At 38.5% G+C, this 27560-nt stretch overlaps 1 protein-coding gene across 2 annotated transcripts in view; it reads right to left on the bottom strand.

Moving 5' to 3' along the window:
• Positions 1-7789: 7789 nt before the first annotated feature.
• Positions 7790-27560, bottom strand: part of slc7a11 (solute carrier family 7 member 11) — a 93713-nt gene continuing 73942 nt past the window's right edge. The window contains exons 12-13 of one of the 2 annotated variants that reach the window (XR_001924989.2): positions 9671-12606; positions 7790-9626 (exon numbers count right to left, since the gene is read on the bottom strand). Coding sequence is in view for 1 of the 2 variants with exons in the window: in XM_002932048.5 (XP_002932094.2) it covers positions 12542-12606 (65 nt within the window). In the remaining variant the exon portion in view is untranslated. Of the gene's footprint in view, positions 12607-27560 lie in introns of both variants that reach the window. The other variant, XM_002932048.5, reaches the window with a different exon arrangement.

The raw sequence follows: 27560 nt of genomic DNA, 5'->3' as shown, positions 1-27560 counted from the left end.
CAAATCTTTATTGTTACATTAAAAGAAGGAACGCCTAACGCGTTTTGTGTGCGAAGCACACTTACTCATAGGCTTTTTAGGCTTAAACGCGTTAGGCGTTCCTTCTTTTAATGTAACAATAAAGATTTGATTTTATGAGAGACCCCGGAGTCCGTAGCGCTTGGTGTCCACTACGTTTGAAATATACTTATCCCATGGAAACATTTCAGAGCAGCTCCAGTAATACAAAAACTGAGACTATTCCATATTTCCCAGTAGGCATCAGTAGATGTGTGCCTGACAGCACTAATACACCTCTGTTTAACATCAGCCAGGGATTAGGGTAATTCTACCAAATATTCTGCTTGTTGTTTTAATATAATTTGTTGCACTGAGCAGTACAGTAGTGCAGAACAGTGAAGCTGGAACCAGTTTCTGTCTGCACTTACATAGTAAAGTTGGGTTGAAAAAAGACCAAAATCTATCAAGTTCAACCCCTCCAAATGAATCCAAGTGTACATATATATATACTGAATATATATACACTCACATATTTAACTTTATATACCAACCCCTTAAAGAATGGAAATTTAAGTATCACAATAGCCTTTGATATTATAATATTATTCAAGCTCCTTTTAAAGGCATTACAACACCACTAGGAAGGGTATTCCCCAACCTCACTGCCCTCACCGTGAAAAACCACCTACACTGCTCTATCCCACCCCTTCTTATTTTATTTTTCGTTACTCTTCACATATTTAAAAAATAATCTTGGATTAATTTACTCCTCACTGCAATACCCTTCACTTTTCCTTTTTGTAGTTTGTCTGATTTTTTTTTACCATTCATTATTGGCCTCCTTTAACCTAATAAAAGTTTTAGCTGTCCCAGCTAAACTGAGTGACTTTAAAGCTCATTTTTTTCTTACACTTGGTTAGACACTTGTACACAGGGGAGAAAGTAATTACCCAACCTCTCCTTACGTGTAACCCACAAAGCATATATTTAAGCCCCATGTTTTACGTGTAATATTTTCTTAATAAGTACATACATTCTCAAAAACGAGTTTTTTTAGGTAGTTTATGGTCATACAAATGGTCACCCATCACGCCATCTGTGTTCATGAATTAATCTGCTTTTTTTGCCAGATCTTTCACAATTTCCTTTGGCTTTTGACACTTTTCTTTAGTTAGCCTTGGTTAGCACAAGAACTATTCATAGGTAGCATGAGGTTTTTATAGAGGATCAGAGTTAAACAAAGCTAACATTACCGTAGGCAATGCCAAGCATGGGCTGAATTGGTGTAAAGGATCCCTGCTAATGGAAATGCATCCTCTCAGGCAGCGATCCCCAACCAGTGGCTCGTGAGCAACATGTTGCTCACCAACCCCTTGGACGTTGCTCTCGGTGGCCCCAAACCAGGTAGTTATTTTTGAATTTCTGACTTGGTGGCAAGTTTTGGTTAAATAAAAACAAGATTTACTACCAAATAAAGCCCCCTGTAATCTGATAGTGTGCATTCAGGCTGCCTAATAGCCAATCTTAGCCCTTATTTGGCTCCTCCATGAACTTTTATGATGCTTGTGTTGCTCTCCAAGCCTTTTAACATTTGACTATGGCTCACAAGTAAGAAAGGTTGGGGATCCCTCAGGTGATAAATGGAATTTCATCATCTGACAGAAAAGTCTTGGTTTGGCTGATATCAGGAGAATGCAACTAACCTGAATGCATAATGCCAACAATAGTTTGGTAGAGGAGGAATAATTGTATAAGGAAAATTCTACCAACAATGTTGTAATGTACAGTGAAAAGCACTATACTCCAGCAGTGTAGAGTTATATATAGATTTACATTTAAGTTTGTGTGCTTTTCATTATTGATTACAATCAATGTCCAATCAGTGCACTCTAGCCAAATATCAAATGATGTTGTAACCTTAATATACACATAGGGTCACATAAATAGAGCTAGTATTGAAAATATATTCTGACTATCCTTTACATTAAAAATCTAAAAAAAATCTATATTTTTAATTTTTTTTTTTGTCATTATAAAGTGCTAATGGAAATGTTGTTGTTCCATAAACCAACACAATTCCCTGTGCAGTAAGTAATTTGTTTAATGGGAGAAAATAATCTCTGCTTAACAAACCCTAAGCTGAAACCTGCGTTTGGCTTTGCGATGTGGGGAAGTTCATTATATAAAGGGCTGGTCTGTGGACTGGTAATTTGTTTTCCTTGTTTCTCCTCTGAAACAGTGACTCAGCAGAACCAAAAATTTCAAGAAGTGAAAGTGGTTTCATTTTCTTGTTTAGTGCAATAAATAACAAACACCATAGCTATTGCATATTTCAGTATGTTCGGCACAAGTCTTTGCTTGGGTACAGAGAGCAGCTGTTATAAATCGATTCCTCAGTTGCTGACAAGTTTTTAATAGTTTAGGCAATCAATGATCAGTCCATCAAAGATGGATATCAGTTTATTTTTTACAATGTTAATTTTAGACATTTTTTTTTTAAACTGCATGTGGAAAAAGTCAATATTTGACTAATCTCCCCGAGTTGCCATCACCTGCCATCCCACCAGCGAGCATGTAAGTCACCGGTGGGATGGCACACGCGGCGGCTTGATTTCGCCAAATCGACGAAAATGCCTTGCGAGGCAACTTCGCCGATTTGCCAAAATCGCCTGCGCAGCGTGTACCATCCCACCGCTGACTTACATGTTCGCCGATGGGATGGTAGTTCGGGAAAATTAGTCGACTGTGACAAGGGAGATTTGTCGCGGGCGACTAATCTCCCCGTGTGCCAGAGCCCTTAGAGTCTGCTTCCTAACCTTTATTTTGGTAAAACAATTAATACATTTTTGGGTGGAAAAAGTCTTGATGTACTGTAGTTTGGTTACTTGCCCCACAGAAAGGAAAGCCCTGGAGCTATAAGCACAGGGGCTGCATGACAAGGGATACGAATAACCAGCAGCCAAATTACACTGGTTTATGTTTAGAGATTGGCAGAACTAGGTGCAACTGTGATTAAGTGAGAGGGAAAGAGTTAAGGCAGGAGAAGGCTGGCCTGGGGGGGCGGAGAAAAAGAAGGATGTGATGTCAGAAAAAGAAGCACTAACTTCCTTATCGTCTGAGAGGGCAGAAACATCCCACCCACCCTCCCCCTTTTTGCATATTTTGCATATTTTGCAAAATGTCAGGAGTTTTCTCTTCTTTTTGTTTTCATTTTATCTATTAATAACTGAATGTGGATGTTTTCCTGAATGCATTGCTATATTGTGCTTTCTGTATCTTTATACGGTATAAACTTAAGAGTCAGCATTGTACTTAATTCATGTTAACTACGCTTACTTGATTCAGGGAATGTTTCCAATCCCCAAGGGGATCAGAAAGGAATTTTTTCCCTCTTGAGGCATAATTGGCAGTAGCTTCAGGTTGGGTTTTTTTGCCTTCCTCTGGATCAAACCAGTGGATAAATGATAATATATTTTAAGTTTTATTTGTCACAGCAGTGGTAGGACCTTGCCAGAGTACTGCACAGGTAATTTTAGCAGAGGGAAAAGGGAGGATCTCTCCTGTGACTGCTTGGTGTATTGATAGATACAGACGCTACTACTGCTTGTGCTAGGTGACAGCCTGCTTGGATTTCCTATCATCGAGACACTGCAGATCCAGGACAGGCAGCAGGGCTGCGGAACTTCACTCATGGTTGGTAATGCAGCATCTGCTGGTAGTTTGGGGCCATCCTCTCTGTAGGTAGAGGCAGTCTAATACTCATTCAAGTCTTCAGCAAGGAACAGCAGAGCATAGTAGCGATCTCTTATGGAAATATGGCTTTGAATATTGCCATGGGTTAGCTTGCAAGGTCCTATTTATTTGATAAAATGTGAATAAATGCTGTGGCCTTTTTCTCCACCTTTATCTCCTGGTGTTTCATTAAGGTATGTAACAAAGGGGTTCAGTGGGGTGCCTCAAGGCGAAGGGTCAATTTAGGAGTCCCCTTGTCATTGTCTAAATGCTCTAATTCCAACCAGACTGTAATGAATGAACAGCAGAATTCCATACATGCAGTGTGGGTGTCTGTGTATTATCTTCATGCATATGTGTTGTCTATTACTCAGAATGCACAGCACCTGGAGTTTTCTATAAGCAAATAAGCATATTCAGTTATTTGGATCCCTATACTTTGTCTATCAAAAAATAATTTAAACATTCAATAAACCCACTTTGTTTTGTCTTCAATAAGAATTAATTATATCTTAGTTGGGATCAAGTACAAGATACTGTTATATTATTCTAGAGAAAAAGAAAAATGTATTTTAAAAAAAATCGATTATTTCATTAAAATGGAGTCTATGGGAGATGGCCTTCACATAATTCGGAGCTTTTTGGATAATGGATCCCATACTAGTATTGTATTATTGATGCTGTCCTTTAGCTATCAGTGGGATACTAACTCGGTTAGCTGTTCAACAACAGCTGTAGAGCTTGAATCCTATTTACCATATTCAGAATATCTATATATATTGTTATTGCATTCTTTCTCTTTCAACGGCATTATACAGTATCCTTAAAAGCGTCTGTTTTGCCAGAGCAAGTGCCCTGATCATCGGCATGAGAGACCTGAAATGCTAAAGAACAGGACCTTGCACAATTGTACTATTGCTAATGGAAAAAAGATGAAGTTTCCCGTCGGCAAGAGGCCACATTTGGAGGCTGCTTTTGCATGTGAATTATCAATCACAAAGCCATTAGCTATCATAAGCAGATGGGCACCTGCTCTTTGCAGGGTAATGGAACCTTCATTGTTGAATTAAGAATAAAAATAGAAAAGACAAACGCTGGTGATATATTTTTAAATCTGCAAAGCAAAAAAAAAACTTTGCGTGAAGAAAATATATTTTCATCAATCTAAACAAATGCATACTGGCATTATTTCACTTATCTGTATAATTTATTACTCATGTACACTGAATGGCTCATATTTGTGTAAGCATGGAGGTTTATAACTGTTAGTGAGTTTTAGCCAGATATCCATCAGTGAGGCTGTTGGGAAGGGGCCATAAACGGGCAGAGAGATGACAACTTGGCCACCTTAAGGCTGGTAGATATCACTGGGGTACTACTCTACTAAGTCTCTTTGGTAGAGCTTAAGATTCTGGCTACACAAGCCTAATTATCTTCTGCTAATAAAGAACTTTTTACAAACTCTAGCTGTCCATTCCTTCTTCATTGGATCCCACTGCCCACGAGTATAACATCATGGCTATATGTGGCAGATGTGCACTTTTTACCTTCAATGTAAATGTAAGCTTCAGTGTAAAATTTTGTTTGGGAAATGTCCTGAATTTCACAAGGGGGTACTTTAAGACATTCTGAATTCACAAAAAAAGTATTTATTACAGCTAGTTCATGGACAATATGGAAAATACACACCTATGTTGCCCTTTGCCCTATTATGACACACAGATGTATATTTAATGGACTGTGAAGTCTTCATTGTACAAATATGAGATCTCTTATTTGGAAACCCGGTATCCAAAAAGCTACAAATTATGGGAAGGCTATCTACAACAGTCTGTTTTAAACAAATTCAAATTTTTTAAAACATTAATTTTCTTTTTGTACTTGACTTTAAGTTGCAGGAATCCATATTGGTGGCAACACAATCGTACTGAGTTTATTTAATGATTTTAAGCAGATTTATGGTAGGTAATCCAAATTATGCAAAGACTGATTATCCACAAACCCTAGGTCCCATGCATTCTGAATAATAGATCCCATAGCTGTTTTATACTTTCTACCTACAGTATAAGAAAAGTAATGTCTAAATAACCTGCATTGCAAGAATACCTGTTTTGAACCCTTGCCACGGTGAATGAGTTAATAGGAGACCAAATGGTTTGATAAGGTTCAGCCTTCAGTGTTTGTATTCTGAACTTCTCTGGTTCAGATTGATTAGATGTACTTCACTGTCTAAAGCCATTCTTCTAATATATTCCTCTTCCTATATTATTGACACGCTCTCATTGTACTTATCATCTTTGAATCAATTATCTCTATACTTTAGATCTTGTTGACTTCTATTGGCATCAGCGACAGCAAGTGGAGGAGAAAAGTTCAGACATTTGCATATCTCAGACTCCTTCTTATCGACAACTCCAGACAGATTTCACCTTGTTTTCAATAGGAGGTCAGCACTGAATCAACAGCACTGTAGAGTTCACTGTCATCTTGCAAGCAGAACTTTCACCTTTAAAGTGATTAATTAAGCATATCAAACATAAAATAGTATGTACATTTTAAAACAGGCAGCGGGCAATGAAAAACAACAGTTACAAATGCACTGGTGGGTAGTGATGAGCGAATCAGTCCCAGTTCGCTTCGCTGGAAAATTTGCGAATGTTTGAAAAGATTTGCGGAACAGCGAAAATGTTGTGAAGAAAAAAAATTGTCCTGTGTTAATTTTGTGAAATGCGCGACAATTTCTTTTGCTGTGTGTCATTTTCTTACACATGCAGAAACAATGTTTTGATGCAGGGAACAATTTTTTGTTGCACGTGCCAAATTTTTCTGCCTGTTTTGCGAAATAAGCCGCCGATAGCGCCCCAAATCCATGTTTGGCGAATTATTTCACCCATCACTACTGGTGGGAGATACTTGCTGTAATAAATGGTCTTAGTAGTATACCCTATAAAAAGAGGCCACTGGTTCTAGTTAAGTTACACATTTTAAAGGATCCCTATATCACAAGCTTTATGAAATAAACACATATTGAAAGGGCACCAAGATCCCCCACTATTTGGCCATTAACACTAATGGTCCCGCAGCAGCTTCTAGGGTTGCTGTGTCTATTAATAGCTATAGTTCTTGTTGGTTCCAGGATACCCAGAGACATAGCAGTAGCTTATGTTCATATGATTGTATGTGAAGAAATCTTCTACACTGCACACAACATTTTTGTGTTCAAATTATATTGGCACCAACAAGCTATTCCTATCTACTGAAACTGAAGACTAGTCTCATGTCTCTACAGATCCCCATCTACATGCACTACATGGGAATTTACATATGTAGTAAGTACTTAAAAAGAATGCCTTTAGACTTACTTTTAATTTATATTAACCTTTCTTTGTCCTTTAAAAGGCAAATCTCTGGCAGCATTGCTTGTGAGTCAAAGTACTGTTTCAAACTGTTACTGCTTTCAGAAATCTGTCTGTCCTACCAGGAGTATGTCCAGCATTATTATAGCACTACAAGCACTGAATGATTGCCTTCAGCAGTATGCCTTTCCCATAATCAGGGCGCTATTCCCTCCAGCAGCATCATGGTTCCACCAACAGTATATAATTGCTTCGATTCTTCACTCTCCCAAGCAGTGTTCCTTTGCTACCAGCAATATCATAAATAGCGTGCTATTGCCTCCAGTGGTATGGCTGTCAAACTCTAACAGTGAAAATCTGCACCAACTGTGCAAGCACTCCAACAGCTTCCCCTCCTGCTACCCCAGCTTATTAGTGCCGTTCATTTACTTCATCAACTTCTGCGGTTGGCTATCATGTCTCGATAAGCAAATAAATGCTAAAAGTGAAAATCTGACAGTCTGATTTACTTATATGCTTCCCTGACTAATTGAAAATCCCAAATGAATCACATATAGTCATGATTTAAGAATCATAAATGTGTAACAAATGTTACGCACCAGTTTTGTTCTACAAAATAACTTTGCAGCTGTCTTTTTTTATTCCCATTTTTCTTTATCCATTGTTCAATTATCGCAATTGAAAATTCAAAATTGCACGAGTTAGTTCAATGTATCATAGTTTATTGCATGATACCAAATATGCAGTGTTGATTCCTTTTATTGCACTTTGATTTAAACCGGCAGCTTTTATTTTATGCTACGGTGACATTTCAGCTCCCAACACGCAGTCTAATGAATTGTTAACAATAAATGAATCCACAACAGCAAAGAACATCCCCATATAGTATATGCTGTTCTGTGTGATACACAAAAGTCCTAATGAAGCGCTCTAAACTGCAAATCATGTAAAAAATGAACGGAATTATTTTGGACATTCGCTATTATGGAGCTGTAAAAAAACAATTACTGGTTTTGCAGACACAATTTACCCTAAATAGCACAAAATATTGCATTATACAGCAGAATGGTACAGCTTCCTTATGTTTCAAACATTCAGAGCATATGACAGCGAAATACTGAGAGTGCAGTAACGTGTCTATTAATTACTGTCATTTACACGAGAATATAAAGTATAAAATGGAATACATGTATATAGTATTATCTTTAAAATATTCAGCCTCTGTGCGGTGTTTGAAATGTTCATAAAAGTATAAAAAATACTGACATTTTCATAGAAGAAAATGGGTTCCACAGCAGGGGATGTGAAGAATACATTTATGGAGAATCTATAAGATGACCTTATATCTAAATATGATACCTTTGTACTGATTGATCTGCTGAATTGCTGGACATCATGCTCTTCTATAGTTCTTTTATATTACCCACAATATGCAGTGAGAGTGTTCTTAATCAAGAATGGAGTGTCTTATAAACTACATTAAAGTTTCATCTTCACTGATGGTCACTAAGGCAACCATGTACTAAATGTAAAGCAAATTCCACTCCTTGTGGACCACCAGCAGATCAAAGGCTGATTAAGCGGCCTCTGCTTAATCTTCGCTCATTTAATGTAAGTATATTCACACAGTATGAATTAACATTTTTGTTGATTCTTGGCAGGGCTAGGGAAAATCTCCAGGTACTAGTAGTTTTCCTTTTTTAATGAGTTATTTTATTTTAATCTGAGACCAGGTTCTTCAACATGACATGAGCTCATTTATAGACACTTTCTATTTAGTTGTAGATTGTCGCTGCACTTCTCACATTTCCCCTCCCTCCTTAAAATCTGTAATTGTGTCCCCATTTTGGCATATAAACAAGGTTTTGGGGGGCAAAACGTGCCTTAATAACAGTGTCCACAAAATGGCACCTGCCTGCTTGTTGTGATTGCGAATTCCAAGACTAAATGGAACAAAATTTAAATAATTTATATAGTGTAAATAAAGTTATTTTGCTCAGCTAACATGATAGAAAGGGATATGGAATAATTTCTTTATTTAAGGAAGTCCATCTATGATATGTAAACCCAGATTAAATCATTTGGGTAATGATCCATCGTTTCCTGTGTACATTTATTTAAATACAAGGCTCAGCAAAACCACCACACTAGGCACTTTGGTAGTTCTTAACTAGAACCTATTTGAAGCAAAAAGTAAGCTTGGGAAACTAAGCCTAGGAAGATAATTTAAAGAGAGCGAAATAACTACGAAGTAAAATGGGTATTCATTTATTTTATATAATGATATTAATTAGAGTTATGAAATGTCATCCATGTAAGATTAGAGAAATCTAAGAATTTACAAATATATCTTAAATACAACAATATGGGCTTTACTTATCCCACCAATTACCAATACAATCCCAAATCAAATGTAAACATCTAACACTCACCTACAAAGCCCTTAATAACACCTTATATTTCAAGGCTCAACTCCAACTTGACCACTTTGCTACTCTAATAATCTTAAACTTTCTTCTGCCCTAGTTTAAATGTTCCCTTAACTAACCTCTTCCATGAAGCATACACACTAACTTGCTAACCAAGCAGATATGGGATATCCCATAGCACATTAAACACTACCTCTTCACTAACACTGTAATATCATTGTCAATGTTTTCTCAAAATATACTTTCCCCACAGCCACATCATTTTGTACCCTGTGAGTCAACTATCCCCACCCAATAGATTATAAGCCTGTGGGCAGGACCCTCATTACCTAATGTATCAATCTGTTGCTAATTAATGCATGTAATAATAATAATATCAGAGCAAGTGGGAGAGCTTTAGATAATTCACATGTTATAGAGAAGTACTAAATGTATGAATGTTACAATTGAATAATATCCAGTAGGAGATAATGTCCAAGTCCCAATCTCAGCTGCCTAAACCAGTAGGTGTCACTTCAAAGGTTGGTTAAACCAGGCAAAATCTACAAGAGAAATCAAAAAGAAGGGCACAATCCCATTCATAGTACATTTAAAAGAATTTATTCCATAGTTAGAATTGCACTTACAAAACTAAAGTTTTAAGCTCGCTCTTGAACATTATTGTAGCAATGCCCAATGCATTTCATCAAAGATTGACTTGAATTAATACTATACCAGGGAGTGTGCCCTTCTCTTTGATTTATTTTATAATTGACATTATTTTGTGTCAATAGGGTGTTGGAGTAATACAGAATCAAAAAGAGGAAAAAAGTAAGATTGGCACATTGAGAACCTGGATTTTTTTGTGCAACAAACACCACAGAGCAGCTGAATGGATACACAAGTTTATGAATACAGAGTCCTTTTTTTTATCCAAATACAGAATTACTTCCATCTTGTTTATCGACAAGCTAAACCTGGGTCAAAGTGTAATATAAAACCGAGGAACTATAACTGAAGGAAGAAAAACACAACAATGTTGAATGATACTGAGCCAACTGTGAAAGCCTTTTTGAACCCAGTTCCTTACATTACAACAGAAAGAAGCAACATTATTGATTGTGCTACTTAAAATCTGAGGGGTAGTGATACAGTATGTCCATCTTAGCAGAAATGAATACAAATAATGGATAACAGAAATATTACATTATTCAACTGTACATAAAATAAGAACGCAATACAATAGGCATAATAATAACGATTTGCTATGCAGTTCAAAACTTTAAACATTTCAAAAATTTGTTTTCAGAAATTTTTTTGCTGAATGCAACAAGAGTGCTTTAGTTTTGCACCATATTTGTGCCCATTTGATCTTTGTGTATTTAATTTTGCCATATTAAAAGTTTACATTAGAAATTGCCCGCTTGAATTCTTTTTCCCTGAAATGCACTGTAAACTATAATGTTATAAAAGAACACCCTAACTCTGCACACTTGTGTTCTTACTTACGGCTATCATTATTTTCATTGCAGAGGGATTGCCATATACCCCAGCCAGAAAGCATTTGGATTATTCTAAATCTATAGGAATTATTTCAGCAAGTATAATCAATAAGGCACATCCTCTCATAATTATAAATTCAGTTTCATAAAGAACTGAGCAACACCTAAGTTCCAAGTGCTCTTTTAGTAAAATGGCTGTAATCTTGTCAATGCTAGATGCAGAGTTGGAGTTGTATAACTTGCACAGAATGCTGAGAGTAAACATAACTACTGCATCACCAGACAGGCTGTTGGGTGGCATATAATTATGACAAAAGATAAAACCATCCCCCCCCCCCCATCCAGGTTTGTATTTAATTACTGCAAGGGCCTATAATAACATTCTGACCCAATTTGATTACTGCCATTGTAGCTATAAGCAAGCCACTTTGTGTCTGACCATCCTCACACTCCTGGCTCAGCTCCATTTATTAAAAGAGGCCACTTGTAACACATTCTTTTTTCCCTCATTCAGTAACACAGGGAGATTGTCTTTAAGCCAGAGGGTGTGCAAGGCCATGCTTTCCTAAGTTGACTGACTCTTGCTATCCCTCCCATTAGTAGCAAATATAGAAGGCACTCTTGTGTGTTTGGCCAGAATCCAAAAATACTATAAATGGTTTACCGTTACTGACACCAGCCTGCAGCCAAAACTAGTGACTTCCGGCACAAAATGCTGAAGGGTTTGGTACGCCATTGACATTCATTAGTCACAAGGAAAATAGAAAGCTCTCTATTGCCTTTGACATCTATGAATTGTTAGATACTTTCCACCTTAATACTATAAGGTGCCATCCTGTATTTCAAGCATCAAGGGCATGTCATCGGTGAAATCAAAGTGTCTTATCAGTCCATTTGAGCATCTGGAACAAAGAACCTGTACAAGCCAGGTGCTACTATAGCACTATTGCCCATAGAAGTAAGCTACATTTAATAGGATTATAATGATTGATGTATTCAGCAGTGTGACACTTACTATTGGCTGTAGCAAGGCCATAGCACTCATCATTATCATCGTTAAACTTAAATGTAACAATAAAGTGAGCAAAATACTTTTAATGGCCTCCTTTGGCTGAATCCACATGGGCAAGTATAAGCTGAGATGCTTGAATATGTTTCCTTCAGCTACACTCACCACAGTACATCATTTTGCATGAAGTCTATTGCATTGAGCGAGATATTGCCCACCTCTTGGCTCACCTGCCAAAATGGCCTAATAAAGAAAGAAACATTATTTTAAGTAAAATAGTTGTATTGGATTGGATAAACTAGCTGACTGCATTGCCCTGTCAATAATATAAAAATTCTAGCATATTTACAAAGTATCACACCCCTCTTTCATTTTGATAAATTCTATCCATCAAGTATTAAAGGGGTGCAACACACATTCCGGCAGTGCACTGTAAAGTCTTCTGGCACATCTTCTGGAATTCATATATTAGGAAACTAAATTCAAAACTTAAAGAACAAAATATTTGTTGTGGCAACACTTTAGAGGTTCCATTCAAGAAATATTCTTGTCTGTAGGTGCAACTTCCAGGAGTATTTGCAGCATCAAAGTTGTTCTGTCTGTAAAAAGAAATAAAACAGTATGAAAAGTAGCAAAGGAGGGACTTGTGGAAGGATTTATAGGTCAGTATTCATCATCAAGTAAAGCTTTTTACCTGTCATAGGAGTAATATACATAATGCATTTTTATTTTACATGCCATCTCTCAATGACATTCACCAGCCATGAAATGTTTTATTTCAATAACAAGGAAGGTCAAATCAATGCTCTCATTGCAACTGACTACCAACGAAACAGAAAATCAAAGCCTGATGCTAAGAAGGGGCTTCTGAAATGCATTAGATGTAAAGCCTTAGACACCACATCACAGCAGAATGATGCATAATTATTACTGCAGATTCATTTGCATTTATTGTGTGGCCTAGGCTCTAAAGCCCATGAATTCACAACACAACCATAATCAGCAAAATACCTGAACAAGAAAGTGGTCTTTATAGATGAATGTTAGATATGGGGATTTGGATTATAATAGAAATAATGGTCTTTCCTGGAAATTTCCAAATTCTGCAGAATATATGCTGTTGTGGAAGAAAATATCATTATTGTGGTCTTAGTGGATAGTGCAATCCATAGTTTTGTATTCAATCTCTCTTCACAGGCTACATAGGGCACTGTGTCGGCCCGTCCCTTCTTTGTTTAATGAAATAAGCTCACATGCTAAGCTAAACAGGCAACAGCCCTAACTGGGTATCTGGTAAGACTGACAAAGGGTTTTTTATTGTCAGGTTAAATTATCAGCTACAATATTAGTTAGAAATAAATTTAGGGCTGCTTTTGCCTCCCTAACTCCCATATTTTCCCCTAGAGTCTACATTAAATACTGCTGCCAGAATTCTCCTCCTCTCATCCAGGAGAGTTCAGGCCCTTCTCCTGCTAAAGTCCTTATCGTGGCTTCCTATTAAACAAAGAACATCTTACAAACTCCTTCTCTTAACCTTCAAAGCCCTCCATTCCTCTGTTCCTCACTACATCATCCTTTCGTGTCTCCGTACGTTCCTGGCCGACTCCTTCGTTCTTTGTAGAGCAACCACTTGGTTTGCACCCCCCCCACTACTACTGCTGTTTCCAGCCTTAAACCTTTCTGCCTTGCTGCCCCCTACATTTGGAATGCCCTCCCTGATTTCCTCCGGTGAGAATCCTCCCTCAGTCTTTTTAAAACTAAACTTATAGACTAACTTTTTGAGCACTCACACATCACCTGATCTGGGAACTAGCACTTATATTGTAGTGTCACCCATTGTGACCTACAGCACTTATATTTGCCTATTAGTGTCTGTAAGTTACCCTCCCATATAGATTGAAAGCTCTACGGGGCAGGGACCTCCATCCTCTTGTGTCTTTGACTCTTAACTTATTGCAACTGTAACTGTATCTTGTACTTAATTGTATTTATTGTTATACTTTGTATTTATCTGTTATTATATTAATAACCCCCTGTTTGTATTAATGTATTCTACTGTACAGCGCTGCATACATAAATAGCGCTTTATAAATAAGGATATACATACATACATAATTGAAAGGGGTACGTTTAAAGAGAAGGGCATATGGGAAAGAGACTAAACAGGAACATAATGGTACATGCAAAGGGTAAAAAGGGTCGGAAATGGCATATGAAAGGTGACCTGAGAATTGCACAATATTTGATTTAACCTAAATTCCTGATTTCTGTAGATGCCCAAACTCTTTCAGACCCATTCTTGTTCTGCTTCCATTTATCCTCTTTACTTCTAATCTCTCATTCTCTCCCCTTTTATAATACCCCCCACCTCTCTTTCCTGGTCCTCAACTTCTTTCCCTTTTTTTCATCATTCCACTTTTATCAAATCATTCATGTTTTTTGCTACTTTCCTCTAATACCGCCATGTTCTACGGTTGCCACCTGGCAGGTATTTGACTGGCCTAGATGGTAAATTACTGGTAGGCACTTGCATTACAATTTTACCAAAGTACTTGCCGATAAATTAGTAATGCCTATAAATCCCTCCCTTCCTTGACCCTCTCGCTGACGATCACCCTTTATAACTATGGGCCCACCTCTGCTACACCCATAACCCACCCATTTCCTGCCCCATCCACATTTCCCTGCCCCCTTCCACAGCTCATTCTTTGTTCTATGTTCTAGTGCCAGCACTACATGAGGTAGCTACACAGGGTATAATAACAGGTCTTTAAAAATCTCACCCTTTATGTAGTCCTCATGTGCCACCCACCTTTGTTTGGCTGTTTATAAGTAAGCTGTGGTAACTTTGAATATCTTAAGCACAGAATTAGCTGCAGAGGAATCAATATTGCTTAAAAACTGTGAAAACATAGCACCTGGAGGCTGGATGTGGCCTGTGGACCTCTAGTTTGAGATTAGATACATGCATTCAAAGACACTGTAAAGGATGTTTGGAAGGCACTTCATACAGGGACTACACTTCATGCTGCAACTACATCTGCATTTACACTAACATTAGCACTAAGGAGGCTCCATGTGGAACACAGGAATTTAAAGAGAAGTGAAAATGTTAACTTCACTAACCTAAAGTTCGTTTTGCCAGGTTCAGTCAAGTTACAGTACTGACTGGGCATTTTTATCGCTCCCAAGGGTATACAGAGTTACAGTTCTTAGTCCAATTATGAATGTCCATGGAGAAATCTGATTTCTATTTAGAAGGGCTCAGGAAAGATTTCCCAGTGAACAATCAAAAAAAGTCCTTATTGAGGTACTTCTGTCTGCCAGTCAGTTGGACACTTTATGATGAACAATGTATTTAAAAGCATAGGTATAAATGTGACATGTATTTTCACCTAAAACATCAGTTTTTATAATCTAACTTCCAAGAGGTCCTATTCCTTTGTGAGCTTAGTACAAGGCAGGGGATTGATTTCTAACTGGGTTCCGTTTTTGAATGACTCAAAAAGAAAAAAGCATGTAAAGCAAATCATATACAACTGCACATCTATCAGTTGCTCAATTAGTTTCCAAAAAGACAGCAAGAGTTGCCTGCAATAAGTGAAACATTGTACTTGAGATCAGCAAGATTCAGCCTAAGTGAACTTGACAGTGAAGTGGAGAACATTTTTCAAAGGAGCCCATCAACCACCCTAATATGATAGAGATACTGTTTTCTTAAGAACAGACTTTATTATTTTAGAGCTGACGGTAATCGGCACTTGAGTGCAAGGAATTTATTGGAAAATAAATTCTCAAGAACAGCAGTGTACATTGCTTGTTACCCAAATGGTTCCTGAGAATAATTACATTTTTGGATGTCCTAGTATATCAGATAGAAAAACTTGAGTTTTCTCACTACTTCTGACACAAATGGAAAGGCAGACAGACATAATTAAAAAGAAAGAACTTGGGGCTGCACAGTTCCTCTGGCCCCCATATTGTATCCTCATTATGTGATGTCCCTGTGCACTGTATGGAATAAAGAATCATGTGTATAAGCTACAGCTATGGGTTAGCCTTAATAAATGCTATATATCTTGTATGGGGACAGACATCTGTAACCCACTTTTTCATGTGCTTGGAACTGACTGCAAGTGCAACAGGAAATTAGATTGTAAGCAGTGTGCAGATATTGGGCCATTCACTCATAATAATCTGTTTCCTTTTGAGGGCCACATGCAAAGTCCTTAAAATGTTTCCAAAGAGTTTTAGGCAAAAGCTAAGGTGGGGGAAAAGCATAAGAAGAAAAAAGAAGAAATGTTAATAGAAGAAGGATGCTATTAATAATACATATGTAGTAGATAGAAACATTGTGCCATAAGACAAGTATGGAATCCCTTATCCAGAAAGCTCTGAATTTCAAGAAGGCCACCCCCCATAAAGCCACTTTCAGCAAATAATTCTAATGTTTTAAAATGATTTCCTTTTTCTCTGTAATAATAAAACAGTAGCTTGGTAACTACGTTGCACCAATCCATATTGATGGCAAAACAATCCAATTGGGTTAATTTAATGTTGACTTAAGGCAGTGATCCCCAAGCAGTGGCTCATGAGCTACATGTTGCTCACCAACCCCTTGGATGTTTCTCCCAGTGGCATTAATGGCTTAAAGGCAAGTTTTGATTTCATAAAAAACAGATGTACTGGCAAACAGAGCCTCCTGTATGTTGTCAATCTACATTGAGCTTCCAAATAGCTAATCACAGCCCTTATTTGGCACCCCCAAGGCCGCCCCCATTCCCCTTTCCACTCACATATGGAGCACTGGGGTTAGGACGTGCTGAAGTTTTCTGCACGTTCTGTCCCCATTGCTCCGCATGTAAGCAAAATTTTTGCCCTCCTAGGGCGGGCCTTTGTTGCCTTGCCACAAATCCCAGCCTGTTGCTTAGGGCTTGCTCAAATGAGGTTACAGCTCTTTCATTGCTTTTTATTTACACAGGGTGCCGTGTGGTGTTGTGCCATTGCAAGGAGGAAATGCACTACATTTCTATAGAGGAAAGACACACTGTCCCTGGGTAAATGACTCTTTTGATGATTTATTAGAGTTGCCCAGGTCTGTCTGTGATAGTTAACCTTCAGTGTCTGGGGCCCAGTGTAAACTGTCCCAATATATGCTAGTTTGGGTCAAGCAATGACATACACTCCACTACATTCTGCTAATAGTACAGAAAGCAGGGTGACAAAACTGTCACCTATTTCGTATTAGGAATATAGAGATTGAAGTCGTAGCTGCAATAAAGACCACAATATAAGCTGGAAAAATATTGGATACAAATTAAGAGATAATGTTATGGTCTAAAGCAGTGCTGTCCAACTTCTGTTGTACCGAGGGCCGGAATTTTTCCGACCTACGTGGTGGAGGGCCGATAATGGAAGCCAGTTTTGACCACTCCCCTTTTTGAAACCGCACCCACTTGAAACCACACCCATGTTATCACATGACCATACCCATATTAATTGTTGTAGTACAGCAAAAACCTGCCATACTCTGCCTGCCCTACCCTGCCTGTGTGTGCCATACTCTGCCTTCCCTACCCTGCCTGTGTGTGCCATACTCTGCCTTCCCTACCCTGCCTGTGTGCCATACTTTCACTGTGTGTGCCATTCTTGGCTGGTTTGTGCCATACTTGGCCTGTGTGTGCGCCATACTCTCCCTGCCCTACCCTGCCTGTGTGTGCCATACTCTGCCTTCCCTACCCTGCCTGCGTGTGCCATACTTTCACTGTGTTTGCCATTCTTGGCTGGTTTGTGCCATACTTGGCCTGTGTGTGCCATACTCTGCCTGTGCCATACTCTTTCTGTGTGTGCCATACTCTGCCTTCCCTACCCTGCCTGTGTGTGCCATACTCTGCTTGCCCTATGATGCCTGTGTGTATGGCACACACAGGCAGCCTTCAGTGACACAATGCTGGCACTGCTCCTACAGTCTGCACAATAACTAAAAATTAAAAAACTTTTTAATTGAAGTACCACCTCAGTATATGTTCTTTTTGTAGTGTGCAGGGTTTATTTGTGGGTTTCTACTGCTCCTGAGGTGTGAACAGGGGAACAATGTGGGTGATTACAGCCTGAGCCTGAGGTGTGAACACTGCAGGGGGTGAACAATACAGAGATTAAAAGGTGTGAACAACACAGGGGATTACATATTTAAACAATACAGCCTGATTACAGCCTGAATCTGAGGTGAGAACCATGCAGGGGGGGCAGTTAATCTCAGTACTGATACCATTTAAAGCTTACACAAGAGTAAGCCATCAAAGCAGCCAGGCAGGTGGGGGGCCACACAGAGGGGGGTCAGTTGGACAGCACTGGTCTAAAGTGTGAATCAGTTAGAACGAATACGAGAAAACCCAAGGAAGCACTCTTACAAATATTTACAACGTACAAATGGGAAAAGTTTTCCCTATTTACAGTATTTAGCCAGGTACAGGATACTATAAAGTTTGATTAACAAGGATTTAAAAGGAGAATTATATCCCCTTGTTCAACATGAATTCAATAAATAGGGTTTTGTGCTGAACATACTTTTTGCCTGTTGTCACAAAAACATCTATGTTACTTCTTGAGCTTAACAGAAGCTACTCTATGTCTAGAAATGTATAGCAGAGGTCTATTAAGCAAGGGGATTACCTGTGCATATAATTATCTACTTTACAAGAATTAAACACGGAATAGCTTCAGTTTCCATATTCACCCTGTTTAGCGCACACCATCCCTGTGTGGCATTAGCCAAAACTTTCAAGATTCTCAGCCTGTTCCTCCCCTGATGCGTTAAATTTACACACATGGCCGGCGGGGGCATCCTGCACCCCCCAGTCTGACCCTGTTGTTCCCTATGAAGAGGTGTTTACTCTTATCTCTATTAATGAAATCTGTTCCCCAACACCTACCCCATTGTAAAAATGTAAATATGTCCATATGTAATGCCTGTGCTTGCAAAGCGCTCCAAACTCATACTTTTGTGTGCTAAAATACACATTATGTAACTGACACATGCCATGTGAGATGACCTCTAACAAAGCAACATTTTCTTTACGTCAAGTCTGGGGATGGAAAATGTTTAGTTAGACCTAGAAGACAGTTCATAAAAGCTTAGTGACTCATTAGCTTAAATTAATCTTTTATCATTTAGAAAAAAAATACAACGCAGCTGATAGTTTCAAATCTATAGCTGTAAAAATTGTGAAAGCTCCTTTAAGGGTAAGGCTTACTATTTGCCAGAGAAGCAATATGCAACAAAGCTGGTTTAACACTGCCATCTAGAGGCCAAACACACAGCTTGGAAATGCACGCTAGCTTGATACAGTGAGCCTTCTGCATTCTGAGAGGAAAGAGAACAACTATGCATCTTCTCTGTGTTACACCAATGATATTATGCACAAACTAATTCTTAAAAAATGCTTGCTTTCAGAACCCCATATTTATTTAAAGGACAGGAAAAACATGAAAAAAGGAAAAGAATTGTAGAAAATACCTTTCAAAACAAAAAAACGTTATGCTGCGGATTTAAGAGACGCTGAATAGTGTAACAGCAAAACCGTTCCTAAAGCAGGCAAGCACATCTAAAGCACATTTCACTGATAGCAAGAAGGCTACCGGATGCCATGTAGTCCAACAGCATCCACAGTGTTGCACTGCTGCTTACATACATCTAGCACTGGGGATATTTTCATTTCCATTGACTTTTGGACATATCAGTGAGGAGTAGTTATATACTGCCAAGTGATAGATAAAGGCAGAGGATACCACACTCCTTAGATCTGCAGTTACAGCCCTGTAGTACCCCTAAAACAGCTAAAACAACTTTCCCCAGGATGCAGTCTGAGGTTCAGGGTCACAATCATTCAAAATGGGACCATTTTGGCTATCCTGTACCAGGAGACAGGAGTTTTGTGCATAATATTGCAATAACATGTACAAGACATTCTTGTCTTCCATTTTTAAAATCTACCAATGCTGCTGTACTCAGCCACACTATAGCCACAAAAAAAGCACTGGCACTCAAAGCTGCAAAAATGGGACAAGCCCTATAATGCACCTCCGCATTAAAGATTTTTATAGGGCTTGTCCCATTTTTGCAGCTTTGAGTGCCAGTGCTTTTTTTGTGGCTATTGGAATTCGGGAGGGTACCGATCCCTCCAAGCAGTGTGCACCGAGCGGTAATTTTTTGGAGAGCTAAGGGTGTGCGGGTAGGATCTCCTGTTCTTCTCAGCCACACTATAGCAATTTCTAGTCTTGCTATACAGCAGGCTTGAAGGCTAATGCTGACCATAGTACTGTACAAAGCCCCCTGCTGAGTAACATGACCAATCACTTCATGCTGAACAATCAGTGGCTCAGTCGGACACCTCCTGGAGTGTGTAATGTTGGATCACAAGCTTATTAGAAATGTTTGAACCTGCCCTTAGCACATGGCCAAGAGATCCTAATGATCCTAATGATAAAACAAAGTTTTAATTTTATACATCTCTTAAAATAATCCAATTCACCCTCTGTAATCATAAGCTCTCTCCCCTAAATGAACCAAGTCGTGTAGAGAGAAACAAACAGCCAGATACTGCTTTTCATTGCATTTATATTTACAAATTCATTTTAACCAATTGATATTAGCAAGTTGCTCAAAGGAAAACTACACCCCAGGGCCTCCTCCTGGGATCATACAATTCACAGCGCACACAAACAAGCCAAGGCACACATACATACATACATACATACATACATACATACATACCAACCAATTAATGGGCACACTTTTGCTCCCACACTTCTTCCTGTTACAATTAGAGTTGCATTATTTCCTGTTGGGTGATCTCACAGCCCATCACTAAATGGTGGATCAAGGAAAAAGATGTAAAAGGGCAATATTCCAGTTAGGGAAGATTCTTTAAGAGGCTACTTAATATGATATAAACTATCTGCTGGTTATGTATTCATTCTGGGGTTATAGTTTTCCTTCTATATCTTTTCTCTAGACAAAAGGGACCCCTTTAAAATCCTCTAATGCAGCAGAGTTAAACCTAACTGGGTTTCACTGATTTGGATTTTAAAATGTGTGTCAGTTTGTATTCTCTTCACTGTAGAAAATGCTTTCTTTTTTACTCTACACGGCAAAAAATAGTGTATCTCTTGTCCAGTGCGTAAGCCTAGCAGTGGTTGGAAAATCCATCTAATGGACTATTTCTATACCACCAGTATATTCCACTCAATTTACTTAATACCCAGTGGAGCTGCTTGAGTTTTAAGCTACAAGGCAGAAAACATAAAGCTTAGCTGGTAGAACCATACGGAAAAGTCAATCCTTTCTATTCTCATGAACATACAGGTAACTTAGCAGTAACCTAACCTCATGGGGACTGCCTGACAACAGCACTAGAATATAATACACAGCTCTAATAGGGCTTTTCAGCCAGTAAACACTTGAAGGTTGTGATCTTTAAAACCAGTTATAGCATACTCAGGCCCTGACTGGCAATCTGTGGGGCTGAGGGGCTGCTGTAAGATGCCATAGATAGACAGTCACTATTGAAGGGGCTGGTGGGAGTCTGTTTGAGCCTCTGTGTACCTGAAATGCCAGGACCTATTTTAAATGCCATTCCCAACCTAAGCATACTGCCCAACACTTAAAGGCAGGCAAAATTGTGCATCACCCTTTCTAAATAAAACCACCTCTTTGATCCTTTCGCATTGCTTTCAAAGCCACAAAATGGAAAGTAAAACCCAATAAGTGTATATTGTATACATTAATCAGGCAGAACATAGTGCACGCTAGAGTGCATTGTCTGTTACAATATAAGCATACAATGCTGCGGCAATAAAAAGCATTTAGTGCAGAGGTACTCTCATTGTGTGTACTAACAAGCTGGAAGGCATAATGCAAGTCAATGGAAATCTTGCTAAAAGATGCAAGCTGTTCTTTTAAGGTGCCCCTTCCTCCCTTGCTGACAGGGTTCAATAGTGTTCTGACCTGTATAGAAAGAACAGCTTGCTAGAAAAACATATTTTAATTAGATGAGTTTTAATTATAGTTAATCCTGTGTGCCAAACATTGCTTTGGTCTGCAGTGGTTGTTAAATTCACATCTAATGATGCTTTGTGATGATGTTTACTGCAATAAAATCACAGCTGAATTACAATACTAAGCAAAACTTTCTCCAGCACTTATCTCTAAGAGGCATTTGAAGAAAAATATTATTTCGCATTTTGATTACTAAAATGCTTTTATGGCACTTGTGCCCAAGGACTACGAGAACTGAAATGTGCCTGCACTTTGCCTAAGTGTACATCTTCATTTATACCTTAGATTCTATGCTATGTGTGAATTACAAATGGAGTCTTGCACACAAAGAATATATTGGCCCAGGAATGCTTAATGGCAATAGCACATAGGTCAGTTTTAGATGTTTTAATTGCTCGGCTTTTAGTAGTCCTAAAGGTTCTACCTTAAGGAGGCTCGATTACAATGGGTTCATCTACTACTGTGCCTCTGATCGGTGTCATAGCGATCAACACATTCAGAACCATTAAACTGTGCACCACTCCAGCACAGTCCTTAAGGTTGCCACTCAAGGACAAACAATTGTACACACCAAGATGTGCACAAAGAAGGGGGTGCTCCTACTCAAAAGGGGGTGCTCTAATCCAATAGAGAACCCACCCCAATATGTGTGTAAAGAAATTACCTTTGCAGACCATACCACTTCTGCATGACACATATCCAGAGCTACCACCACAGAATGGCATGATGTGGGGGTCTGGAATAGGGGTAGACAAAATTGGCAGCTATCTAGGGCATAACAGTCAGGGGTGAAATTTGGTGGGAAAAATGACTCCAAAATACTCCACTATGTTTCAGGACCAATATAGGTAGTTTGGGGTTTGTGAGTTGAAGGAGTGGTATTGTGGTTAGCGGGCAGCAGATGCAGAGGTGGGTAGTGAGCGGTCAGGGGGGCAAAGACAATTTTTCCTTGGGTGTCGGGCACCTCTCAGGCACCTCTGCAGGATGTAATATGTACCACGCATGGAAAACCATGGTAATGAGCCACATCAGCCTACTTGTGGTGCTAAGTCTTCCTAATAAATGCTTCCAATAACGTTTATACTATTTACCAGTATTTTTAGGCAAACGTTTATTTCTTTTGGCTGCCAATAGGCATCTTTTGTGCAATGCATGAGATCATTTTTATAGAGTTTAAGGTCTATGTATTTTCTAGCTTTCAAAGTTTATAGATTTCTAAGTCTTGAACTTGTGGTCACTTGCAACAGAGTCTCTGGGTCATTAAACCAAGGAATCATTTAAATGTAAGGCTTCGGATTCTTCATAATATATGGATTGAAAGAAATGTTCCATAAGGCTAACAATGGCTTCTGATGCTTAAAGGCACACTGACACTTTCAATTGCCCTTTTTCATTTGATATGGTTTAGAGATAAATGCATATTTTTCCCGTTGAAAGGTTTCTATCTCTTTATATCTGTATTTGTAGGGGCCACTGTAGAGAACATATTCTTTCCTCCTTGCAAAGCTCTAGTGTAAATCGTATGTGATACTAATTTGTCTGCTTGATGGCGCTCTATGGTAGGAGAGGTAAACCGTGAAAAAACTGTGTATGATTAGAATAAAAAAAAGGAAATATCCATGAACAATCATAGTTAAGACTATTGTAGGGGCATAACCAGTACTAAAAAAGAATGCAAAAAGCGTTCTCCAGGAACAGGAAACAAAACAGGGGTTAAAAAGTTGTTCAGGTTGCCCTGGGTTTTATTATATAAAACAGGAATACTTAGGGCACTCCAACTGCTATTAACAATAAATACTCTTTATTCCTAATTACACATGTTCAGACATGTGCTTCTTAAAGAACACAATTATCTTTTTATTAATTCTTACACACCTATATTGTTATACTTTATTGTCTGTACACAGTGATCAAAATGATTCTCCTGGAGTAAAGGTGCCCATACACATTAAGATCCACTGTTGGTGATCCTTCTACTGTATGCCTACCTAAGGCCCTAGGGCCAAATGAAGAGTGAAGGAGCCGAAGCAGTCCCCGATCCAACAGGAAAATCAAACCTGCCCAATCAACACCTGGGCAGGTTTTGGCCAGATATTGGTCAAGGAGGCCTATTGGGGGTCTCCATACATGGGCAGATAAGCTGCTGAATTGGTCTGAAGGACTGCAAACACGTGGTTTAGAAGTAACTGATGCTTCTTAAGGAGAGGACGTGTTTGCCTTTGTTTCATATGCATTGGGTGATAGTGGGCTTTTTCAACATGATGCATTTTTGGGGGAGTGGGTAATAGCCATGTATATTTTTGGGGGTCAGGTTGGACAGGGCCATTGAACTATATTGCAGCCTGCAGTCACTTGCATGAAAGGTTTTGGAAACTGAGGTACATTTTGAGGGCAGTAATCCAGGGGGGTGGCCTTAAATATTTTTTTACCTTTGCCCAAAAATGGGCCAACAACATTGATTTAAAGAAATCTAACCTGTCTGCTGTTTAACGCTAAATTTGTTAGAATGAGTAAAGCAAACTATGGTTAAGATTGGACATATTTCTAATATACTGTATATCAGGAATGAACTGAATCTAAAATATTTGGATTTAAGCAGATATTTAATCCTTAAAAAAAAGGTTTGAATCAATCCAAAAAAATATTTTTAAAAATTACCATCATCACAAATAATTGTCACCTTTAGTGCCAAAGACACTCAGAATTTGTGCTATCTAACTGCTGAGATTAGGTTAAATCCCAAGCCTAATGCTAAATTCAGTACTACCCTATAAATCAGGCTTCCTACAGCAATATACTGTGTATGCCTTACATTTGTATAAATTCAACCTTTCTGCTAGTTAACCTTAGGTTGTTGTTCATAATAGTGTTAGTAAATATAATTCCCAATGCTCAGTTACACAAATGTATATGAGCCGCAGTGACAACAAACCAACTACTTTGAACTTGACTACAGCTATTGGATAACAGGCTTTGCATGACTAATTTGTCACTTTCTTTATTGTCTTTAATGATGCTTCTGATAACAAATAAGGGTCGTCTGCTCATACTCACTGATTCATCTATTGATTTTGCAAGATTCATGCTTATTTGTAAATAGTGGTAATATCTATGTGCTGCACAAATCTTTTTTTTTTTCTTTTTTCATTTAACTATTTATGAGATAGAACTTTACTAGGGTTCATGCTTGCCAAATGCAAAACACCAAACAATACTGAATATGTATAGATTGTGGCTTTTCTGATATTTTACAATAAGTGCACTGCAAGAACTGCAAAATTAACCTCTCTCCAATATACAGTACATTGTCCCTGTTTGGGTGCTTGGGTAGTAAAATTATCAAAACTTCAGGTGTCCTTATAACAGATTACTTTGGATACTGACAAGATTTGGGACTAACCTTGTGACATTAGTTGATATAAGATGGCCACACATAGGCCTGGTGCTGGTTAGTGATGAGTGAATCTGTCCAGTTTGACTACGCCAAAAACGGGACAACTTTTTTTATGCAATCGTGACTTTTTTTTGATGCGTGCAACTTTTTCTCACACCAAATACACTAAAGTCAATGGAAATTTTTACCTGCAAATTTTTCATCTCTGTGAATTTTCGCACCAAGGTGAAAAAAATTGCCAATGGCAAAATGTAGAATTTGGCAGCTAATGCATGTCTGGTGGGAAAAATCGCCCATCATTAGTGCTGGTCACACATGTCTTATGACTTGTGGTATTTGGTATTCTGCCTCAGAATTAGGCTTGTAATATGCATGCAGGGTCAAACTGGGCCCCTCCTTTAATCTTATCCCTAGGGGTGTGACTTGTAGTTCTGTCAATCATTATTTTTTGCTTAAATTCTTTGTGATGTCTGTGCATTTCCTGCCTATGATTAAGTGCATCTGTGCACGAAACGCGTTAGACGTGGCTTGTTTTATAAATCAGGCTTCCTACAGCAATATACTGTGTATGCCTTACATTTGTATAAATTCAACCTTTCTGCTAGTTAACCTTAGGTTGTTGTTCATAATAGTGTTAGTAAATATAATTCCCAATGCTCAGTTACACAAATGTATATGAGCCGCAGTGACAACAAACCAACTACTTTGAACTTGACTACAGCTATTGGATAACAGGCTTTGCATGACTAATTTGTCACTTTCTTTATTGTCTTTAATGATGCTTCTGATAACAAATAAGGGTCGTCTGCTCATACTCACTGATTCATCTATTGATTTTGCAAGATTCATGCTTATTTGTAAATAGTGGTAATATCTATGTGCTGCACAATTCTTTTTTTTTTTCTTTTTTCATTTAACTATTTATGAGATAGAACTTTACTAGGGTTCATGCTTGCCAAATGCAAAACACCAAACAATACTGAATATGTATAGATTGTGGCTTTTCTGATATTTTACAATAAGTGCACTGTAAGAACTGCAAAATTAACCTCTCTCCAATATACAGTACATTGTCCCTGTTTGGGTGCTTGGGTAGTAAAATTATCAAAACTTCAGGTGTCCTTATAACAGATTACTTTGGATACTGACAAGATTTGGGACTAACCTTGTGACATTAGTTGATATAAGATGGCCACACATAGGCCTGGTGCTGGTTAGTGATGAGTGAATCTGTCCAGTTTGACTACGCCAAAAACGGGACAACTTTTTTTATGCAATCGTGACTTTTTTTTGATGCGTGCAACTTTTTCTCACACCAAATACACTAAAGTCAATGGAAATTTTTACCTGCAAATTTTTCATCTCTGTGAATTTTCGCACCAAGGTGAAAAAAATTGCCAATGGCAAAATGTAGAATTTGGCAGCTAATGCATGTCTGGTGGGAAAAATCGCCCATCATTAGTGCTGGTCACACATGTCTTATGACTTGTGGTATTTGGTATTCTGCCTCAGAATTAGGCTTGTAATATGCATGCAGGGTCAAACTGGGCCCCTCCTTTAATCTTATCCCTAGGGGTGTGACTTGTAGTTCTGTCAATCATTATTTTTTGCTTAAATTCTTTGTGATGTCTGTGCATTTCCTGCCTATGATTAAGTGCATCTGTGCACGAAACGCGTTAGACGTGGCTTGTTTTTAAATGGATGGATAAAGACTAAGTTTTAAGAGAATCTCCTGCTGTCCGGTGCGCTTGGATTTACCCTTCATTATTTTGGCCTCTCCTGATGTGTTTCACTTATGAACACTTAGGGGAGGATGTTAGGGCGGTGGCCAGCGGGGGAAACTTGGGGATGCAGGGCCCCTGGGGCAGTAGCCCCAGTCCAACCCTGTATGCATGCATTTTGCCCCCCACCCCAATAACTTCTTATCTTGGCTAATCAAAGTAACCCCCTGTTCTTCTTAATCAAATGCTTGATGTTACTTCTTTTCACAATGGCTAAACAGGAAGAACAATAACGCATATTACTTCTGTCCCTCTGTGACCTTGGCCTGGACTATCCTCTAGCTTAGTCCAGAACCTAACTGAAGGCAATGTTATTACACA

This window comes from Xenopus tropicalis, chromosome 1 (assembly GCF_000004195.4).
Source record: "Xenopus tropicalis strain Nigerian chromosome 1, UCB_Xtro_10.0, whole genome shotgun sequence".
Lineage (NCBI taxonomy): Eukaryota > Metazoa > Chordata > Amphibia > Anura > Pipidae > Xenopus > Xenopus tropicalis.
Note: the sequence above shows the minus strand (reverse complement) of the source record. Positions and strands in the feature narration are given on the sequence as shown.